This window comes from Pagrus major, chromosome 22 (genome assembly GCF_040436345.1).
Source record: "Pagrus major chromosome 22, Pma_NU_1.0".
NCBI lineage: Eukaryota > Metazoa > Chordata > Actinopteri > Spariformes > Sparidae > Pagrus > Pagrus major.
The window spans coordinates 20323279-20332423 of record NC_133236.1 but is presented as its reverse complement, the minus strand read 5'-3'; the positions used below and the strand labels follow the sequence as shown (position 1 = coordinate 20332423).

The 9145-nt window shown below is 39.3% G+C and overlaps 1 protein-coding gene across 1 annotated transcript; it reads left to right on the top strand.

Moving 5' to 3' along the window:
- Positions 1–622: 622 nt before the first annotated feature.
- Positions 623–9129, top strand: lin9 (lin-9 DREAM MuvB core complex component). Its single transcript, XM_073493509.1, has 15 exons — positions 623–674; positions 1568–1600; positions 2054–2145; positions 3211–3324; positions 4605–4735; positions 4884–5009; positions 5175–5332; positions 5643–5776; positions 5945–6073; positions 6265–6366; positions 6463–6543; positions 6652–6777; positions 6973–7155; positions 7385–7482; positions 8104–9129. The coding sequence occupies exons 1-15, from the start codon at positions 644–646 to the stop codon at positions 8207–8209; spliced, it is 1644 nt and encodes a 547-aa protein (XP_073349610.1). The 5' UTR covers positions 623–643; the 3' UTR covers positions 8210–9129.
- Positions 9130–9145: the final 16 nt, after the last annotated feature.

Here is a 9145-nt window from a genome sequence, read left to right as displayed (position 1 = left end):
TAATCATTTTATTTTCTTGTGCTGGTGTTGGATACACTTTTGTATTTGATTTTGCATGTGAGTTTTTTCAAAGAGATATTTCATGTATCTCCATTTGATGGCTTTCTCTCAGGCACGTCAGGGTCAATTACTTAAAAGTACTGCAGGAGGTATGAGAGGACTTCATCAGGGTGCTTACGTGGGCTTGAAGTTGGATGTTGTGGGGCATTTGCACAGAAATCATAGTAATTGTAGTTGACCCAATTCCCCATTTTGAAAGAATCTTGTGATTTTCATGAAAGCCATTTATATACTGGATGTTGCTTTGTGTTGCTGTGCATAACTCCAGATGACATCCCTTTCCCAACAATGAATTAACATTTAAGAAAACCTCTGAGAGAGTAGCTGGAGAGAAGTGCTGTATGGAACAATAGAGGGATGCTGAGTGACTTACAATATTGCTTATTAAGCGGTTTTCCTAACGTTTTAAATGATAAGTTGGATATATCTATAAAGTGAACACGATTCTGTGCATGCATATATAATACAAAGTGATTATTGGTAAATTATAGCAGTTTTATTTCTTAAATCGCCCTCCAGATAGCGTCCCGACCCAGAATGCATTTTGACAAGGTCTTTGAAAAAGCGGCGCGGCTAATTCAAGATGGCGGAGATGGACCAGCTGTTAGACGAGAGTGAGTAACAACACAAATTCAAGGAGTTTTGCAATGTAAACACGCAGCGGCCCCGTTGTGATAAAATAAATATTTGTGGATAAACTATTATCGTCGTCCATGGAATGAATATCGTATGTTTTGAGCAGAGTCCATAAAGTCATTTTTAGACGCAAAGAGATACCGGTCTGTCCAAGTCGGCTAACGGTTGTTAGCACGAGAGGCTAACCATAGCTAATGTTGGAGTTGAGCAAGTTACTTTAGCTCAACTGGGTAAACAAATAACGTTAGCTTAGCTGTGAGCTAACGTCTACTAGCATTAGATCATACGCAGCAATAACAAAAGGAGTACCATAACGTCTTTATTGCCAAAGTTCAAATGCTAGCTACTAGCTATCTGTTTTGCTGGGCAATATTTAACTAGTCTTCCGTGACACCTTCCTTGTATTTAACGTTCGTTAGCGCTGGTGAACGTTGCATGGTAACGCGTTTGGTATATTTTGATAAGCTGGTGAAGGGAAACTAGCTAACTTTTTGGCTATTCTGAGCTGAAATGGTCATTTCAGTCGATATGAACGTTGCTAATGTAACTCAATATTATCTCCGGGTTGTAACCTAGTATAACGTTAGCTTGTGTAGCTCATTTCGTTGACATGCTCTGTCCAGCTGATGTTATGCCCGTGCTTGACAGCTGAAATTGGGGGTTAAGGCCTAACTGACTGCGCTAGCTTTATCTAACTTAAGTGAACCTGTCTGTGTGTTGTCAGTGTTTAAAGGGCAGTGTCGTAAGCGTCAGCAACTTGCAGGTGTTTTCCTTTAGAGCTAAAATAAGCATATCATAATTACTTAAAACTAAAGAGGATTTGTTTTCTAATACTGTATATTGATGTAGCACAATTTGTTCTCCTCCCTAGGCTCCTCGGCAGAGGCTCTTGTCAGTCTGAAAGGTATGTGGGCAGTATTTTTAGCTGTCTGTCTTTCTGTACATTGGTTCTTGGCACCATGTGTGAGTATATTGGGAAGTACTGGAAACTGGAGTCAAATTCCTTGTACGCCAAAACATACTTGGCCAATGCAGATTTTTCTGATTGGATCTTTCCTGCATGTAGCTTACACATGCCATATGTTTTCTGATTAAAAGTGTCTGATGTCTTCTGGGACCCAGTGTAACTAATTATCCTACTTTTGCTTCTGATGCAGTTTTGTCCCCATATAGGAAGAGATTTTCTTTTAAAAAAATGTGTTAAGACTTTATATTTCTATTATCTCTTCCAGTCTCAGTTGTAAGTGGAAAATTAATTGACATCTTCTGACATTTGATAATGAGTAGGTCTCACTGGGTTCTCATATCTGGTATTATTACACTGTATTAAACGAATGCAATCTTTTTTTTATTACAGAAGGGAGTTTGTCCAACACTCTTAATGAAAAGAACAGCTTCCCAAGAGCTCACAACACCAGGGGACGACATTCCTCCCTCACAATGGACACGGTAAGAGGCATAGTGTTAGTTCATCAGTATGTGATACAATGTCAGAAAGGTCGACACAAACCTCACACAAACTACCATCCTGTGGAATTAACAAAACTCAGATGTTGTGTTAATTTAAAATTGCAGGCAAACATTACTTACATCACAAAGTAGTATTTGCAGGGTTATTGTTTTGAATTGCATTTTATCGTACGTGTGTTAGAAGTTCTGTCTATCCATATTCTGATATATTCTGAAAACTATGTGCGTATATACATATTTGAGCCACTGCCCTTGTGTATACACTGTATATATTGACGTATATATATTTGTGTTTTCTTGTATAGGATAAATAGTCTAATATCTGCAAAATACAACAGCAACATAGTTGGCTCTTTAAAGTCTGAATTTGTGATTTGAGTTATAGCATGATGACTTAAAATATTTACATTCTTCATTGACATGATAAATTGAATGACATTATCTCTGACTCAGTAATTAAAGGATTCTAATTTGATGTGGAAGTGTTGTTGATTATATAGTCACTGTTGATGATTTTGTCAGCCACACATAATTGTTTTCTTTGCAACTGTCTTTTCCAGCTGAACAGTTAAATATATTCTTCATTAAGTTTTTTTCACACCAGTGTAATTTGGAAATGCAGATTTGGAAGGAATTTTTATTCCATTTTGACTAAAATAAAGTAGTAGGCAGTATTTTTGTATGTCAGTGTCACAGTTTGGGACCCTTCCAGAAAAAACTCAACTCAGATTGAGGAAAATATTTGTCATTTTTATGAGAAAATTTGTGTCCTGGTGGCATGTTATGCTCTCTCTGGGGTGTTAAATGCGAAGCTGAGTGCTCTCTTATTAAAAAACAAATATTGTTTGAACATGTTTTCCTGAATACATACAGAGTTTGCTTGATACTTTATACTATTGCCTGAATCTAGTGCTGTAGTATCTGCAGGGTTGCATTGATTAAATCAAATGTTGTCTGTACATGAGGCAACTAATGTGGCTCTGATTCTTGTTGGTATTCTTGTTGGTACTTTTCATCAACTCCTGTCCACAATTGTCCTTCCAGCCCACACGGAGCTCAAAAAGGAGCCGTTTGTTTCGGGACGAAGATGAACAGCCCCAGCAGCGTCTCCCTTCCAGATCCCCTCGGAGGAGCCAAAGGGTCAGCACCACACCACAGGTGAAGACTACTCACCAGGACAGTGATTCTTTGTGAAAAGTTAAAATCATTTGTCCCGTCCTACTCACCCAGATCTTTTAAGGATGGTGTAGAAAGTTGGGAGAGTAAATATTCAGTAGACAGTATTTCTCCATGGAGCTTGTTTTGGTTCCTGAAGTTGCCTTGTGATTGGCCCTGAGCTGTGTGGGGGTGTAGGTGCTCTCCAAGATGTATTCAACAGCGGGTGGTGAACGTATCACTGAGCCTACCTGTGCTGCAGCATTAGTTTACTATTTTATATGTAGTTCATGTCTTAAGCAAAAACAAAATAGTATTGTTCTGTTAGCCAACACAAGCTAAATAAGAGGGAGCTGGTGATTTTGTCCTCCATCACATTTTTATAATGTTATATTGTCCTCTAAGATAAGGCACAGAACTGTAATATCTGCCCTATACAGCCTGCAGAAGTCAATCCTCTTTGTCTATCCAACTAATTGTGTTTACATCTTTCACTATTCACCATTCCTTGCAATATTTAAAACCAATCCACTTAGAAAAAAGAGAAGTCTACATCATGATGTTGAGAGGTTGTTTGTTGTTTCCAATCAACTACAAGTGGAAAGTCAATGGCTACATTCAATATCTATGTGGCTTTTTCCATTTGCTGCTTTTCAGTAAGGCTTAAAAACTCAACAAGCACAGTGAGGCTGCAATAGATTTGCAGCTTGTCATAGAAAATCAATTGGAAGCAACACATGGGTTCCTTTGGTGTCTTTTTATGCTAGATCATCTTGTGGTTTGCTTGTCATACACTTTTCATGTGAAGCAACTGCACACAGCAAGTGTTTTGTTTATATTATCAATAGTCGTTTTTTTTAAAGAAAAAGTATCAGAAAAAAATGAGGCTGCTACTAAGTTGTTAGATAAAAGTAACAGACCGTGGAGTAAAACTTGACTCCATACTGCTGCCTCTCCTTTGTTAAACAGAAGCTGCAAAGCCAATGAGGTAAACAAGCCTTTTAAAAATGGTGCTTTCTCACCGGCCGCCTGCTTCACCAGCCACTCAAATTACTATGAGAAATTTTTACAGCTTTGTTGTCGGAACAAAAAGTTACAGCTGTGCCTATGAGTGGATGATTTGTGGGAAATCTTTACAGCTGCCGTGCTTAGTGGAAGAATAAATAAGAATTTGTTTAGGGTGACCCCATGTGAGGCGCCTGTTCACTTTATTTTCTTATTTTTCAGAAAACCTGTGTGCCTGTATGTGGAATAACTGTTGTTTTCAATGTTTTTCTTGACAGAAATTTTCTAACGTGGTCACACCAGATAAAAAGGCGTCCCAGAAAATAGGGCTGAGATTAAGAAACCTTCTTAAGCTACCCAAAGCTCACAAATGGTGCATCTATGAATGGTTCTATTCCAATATTGACAGGTAAACTCTCACTTTCACCTTGATAGACAGCAACTATTAATTATGATTAACTGTACTCAATTCAGAGATACTTCAGAGATACTGTAATTACATTGCCGAATAATCTCCCAGAAAAGATTTGTATGTTAATATTTCTTTTCTTTTCCAGGCCTCTCTTTGAGGGCGACAATGAATTCTGCCTGTGTCTCAAGGAGTCTTTCCCCAACCTGAAAACAAGAAAGTTGACAAGGGTTGAGTGGGGAACCATCAGGAGACTGATGGGGAAACCTCGACGGTATGCTGCAGTCTTTAATCTTTGTGCTTCTACACACCATTTTCAGTCATTTTGTCTTCAATTTTGTCTGACATTTTAAAGTCTGTGAAATTGTTTTCTCTCTTTATTTTTATAACACCTCCTCAAACAAAGACTTAAAATAATATGCTTTGTTTTCCCATTCAGGTGTTCGTCTGCATTCTTTGCTGAGGAGCGGACAGCGTTAAGGCAGAAGAGGCAGAAGATGCGCCTGCTGCAGCAAGGAAAAATGTCTGATGTGTCAAATTGCAAAGACCTTCCAGATGAAATCCCCCTGAGACTCAATATAGGAACAAAAGTCACTGGTAAGATAGATGGAATGAAAACACATTACTGACAGCAGTGTACAACAGCCAGACAAAACTGTAAAGCTATCCAGTTTCAGCTTTTGCTTTATGTCCTGTCAAAAGTGCAGGAGTCAGAAACAATATTTTTAACTACAACTATGTATTGATTAAATAAGAGAGCTGTTAAGTGTCAAGGACCATAAATACATAACATTATGTGTAAATTAATAGCTGTGGAAACCCAATAATCCTCAGGTAAGGCTGTTCCATGCAGATCTGAAAATATTACCAGTTTGTATTCTCATTTTGTTTTCTTTTTGTTCCACAGCTCGACTCCGAGGCGTCCATGATGGGTTGTTCACAGGGCAGATCGATGCAGTGGACACCAGCGCTGCCACCTATCGTGTCACTTTTGACCGCAGTGGCCTGGGAACACACACTGTGCCTGACTTTGAAGTCCTGGTAAGAGATAAAAGCTTCTATCTTTATTTTTACAATTCATATTTTATCATAAATTATAGGACAGTCTCGTTAACAATTGTTGAACAAGAAATATATCAAAGTACCAAGATATACAGCAGCTGTACTGAAGGAATTTATGATGCATCCAGTGATTATTTTGTTTTCCAGAGCAATGAGCCCAATGAGACGATGCCCATTTCAGCCTTTGCCCAGAAGCATCGGACAACACGCTACATGCAGAACCTCATGACTCCGCCTAGAGGGCCTTACCCGTCCGCTACCACTCCTGTCCTCATGGTACTGTCAACTTGCATCCAATGACAGATGTGTCTGTGTGTGTCATCACACTGTCCCAGCACATCAATATTTAACCATTGCATCACACTGCAACTACAGAATAAGTCTGTAAAATGAGTGCAAATCTCTTCCAGTAGAATTCTTATGAAGAAAAATGACTTCATTGTCTGTTTTTTTCCTCGTAATAATAGGACAGTGACCCTCTCATCAACCAATCACCATGGAGGAACAAACTGCCAGGTGCTGAGGGAGATACTCTGGGAGGATTTCCTGTCAAGTTCCTTGTCCAAGTGGTAAGTACTTCCTGTCAAATGCAAAAATCTCACATCCTAAAAATGTGTAAGGCTTTGTCCTAACACATTCTTTGTCTGTTTTTGCCCTGTGACCAGACAAGGCTGTCCAAGATTCTCATGATCAAGAAAGAGCACATCAAGCACTTGAAAGAAATGAACACAGAAGCAGAGAAAATGGTACGATCAACATCATTTAAAAATAGAAGTTGCTTCAAGACCTATGAAATGTTCCTGAGATGCATGCATCCAGCCTAACTGAAACTATGATTGTGTGTTTGTGTTCAGAAGTCGTACTCGATGCCTATTGACCTAGACTTCCAGAAGCGATATGCTACCACAGTGCTTGAGCTCGAGCAGCTCAATAAAGATCTCAACAAGGTGCTTCATGAGGTTCAGCAGTTCTGCTGTGATGTAAGTCAATGGATACACTTCAGTTCCATCAATAATTATTACCCGTGAAGTTAAGTACAGGAAAAAAACCTGTGAAATTTCATGACTTGTTTAGATATTTCTAGCATCTTACTTCCTGCTCAGTCTTGACCATTCTAAATAAAATAACTAACAGAGCATTGACTAAGATGTGAATCACTCAATGTGTCCGTCCAGCTTGCTCCCGATCAGGGCATGGTTCCAGCCGACCACCCCACGGAGCTGCGACGGCGTTGTGAAGAAGAGGCCCAGCAGATGGTGCAACTGAGCAACTCGACGAAGGACGGACAGCAGAGTGTGACCAACCCCAGCCTCACACACCTCATTTCCCGCCTCACGGCTCTGCTGCTACAGATAAAGGTAGAGGATAAATAAAAGTTCAGCTCCTGCTCAGGAGGAGAACGAATATATGCAGTGTTTTTGTTTTCACGTTCAGAGGTTGGCACAATTTTGGCAGCAACATGAATGTGTTCATACGTCTGTTGTGAACTTTCTTTTGAATATTTGTTTGTAGATAGAAGAATGTTTAAATGATGAACTTGTACTTTAATAGCCTATTCAGTAAATGATTTTGCCTCATTTGTTACAGTGTCTGGCAGACGGCGGGGACCTGAATTCATTTGAGTTTAAATCTTTAACAGACTCTCTTAATGACATCAAGGCATCTATTGATCCCTCCAACCTCAGGTAAAAACACCCTGCAGTGTTTCTAACTCCACTTCTTCAGTCACAATAGGCACAATGATCCAAGTCAGTGTCTCTACTAATCACAATTCAGTAAGCCTCGAAGTACTTAACATTTCGGTAACACTTAAGTGTAAAGGAGCAATTTGTGAAATATGGCCAGAATTTTAGTTATAGTTTAGTTACATTATTAACAGAATGTGAAGAAACAACAGTGTTGACATTATGTCTGAGACATCTATGTACTGTACTGTGTAAATCCTTACTTCACATAGTAAGATGTGAAAATATGCCATCTATACACACTGTTTTCACCTGCTGCTGTCGTCCGACTCTCTGTTGTGTCTCTCTTGTTACACACCTCTCCCGTCACCAAAGTAATACTCATAGTCGGAGCTGCTATAAATCACCTGTGTACTTTATCTCCTGTTGTCAAACTGACCTGTCTTGGAGGCTGCGTTCAGTCCCAGTTTGGTGTTCAGCTGTTTTCAAATAGTTTTCACAACTTATGAGGACTTACAAGGGCCATTATTATCTGTTGAGTAACACTTATCATAATAATGACCTTTTAATATAAAGCATTAGCAACATCTTCTTATACTGTTTTCCTTTTTGTATTTCCAGTTGCTTCCAGAATAATGTCGAGATCCACGTGGCACACATCCAGAGTGGCCTTAGTCAGCTGGGCAACCTGCACGCATTTGCAGCCAACAACACCAATGCAGTCTGAATACCTGCATAATCCACACCACACGCAGGTGCACGCACACACAGAGTTGTGGGCCATTTTACTATCGTCTTTTGAGATGGTGCTTTCACCTGAACTGTTCAAAGGCTTCAAACAAAAAAAGTTCCCGTGGATGTTGTGAACCACCACCATGCAATCTGAATGCGGATGTCCCAGTGAAATGACTCGGAGCCCTGCCCAGACTCCCGAGGCTTTGTGCTGGCGGGAGGGAGGATGTCATAAGTGTTTTACCCACCCATTTTAGTGTATGAAAATGTTGGTGCACCCAATCGAACACAAACCTGAAAGAGTCTTAAACTGTTTCCACAAGTTCACATCTCCAAACTCAATGGTTATTTATTGGTTTCATGTGCCAAACATTGATTCTTACAGTTTTTATAGTCCATATTTATTTATTTTTGAGTAGATGTGTATGGTTCTGAAACGATATTTTGCTATTTCTGAAGTCCCCCCCCTCCCCTGTAAGTGTTGTGTTCTGTTGCTCCACTGATGGTAAGCACAGGGAGGCTAAAGAATGTTTTATAAAATTGTTTATTGTAGATAATTGTACAATATCTCTGATTATTAGGACTATTGTCAACATTTCTGCTGTGTATTCAGAAATGGCTTTTATAATTTTGTGTGCACTGAAAAGAGATTTTGGTATTTTTATAAAGGAGAACTCTGGGGTTTTGATGCCTTTACTCCCTAAGACGATCTTAGCATTTCCATATTTGGCATGGCTGTTGCTGCAACCCCCCCACACTAAGCCTGCATCACTGATGTAACCTCTAAAGTCAAGTCAACAGTTTTTCCTAGAGAATCTCCTTTTTCAGTTTTGTAAAGTTGTATATGAGAGTGCCTCAGGGCAGTTGTATATAAATGTTTCCGTCTTTTTATATTAAACATAATATTGCAAAGCAGTCTTCAAGTTATTAG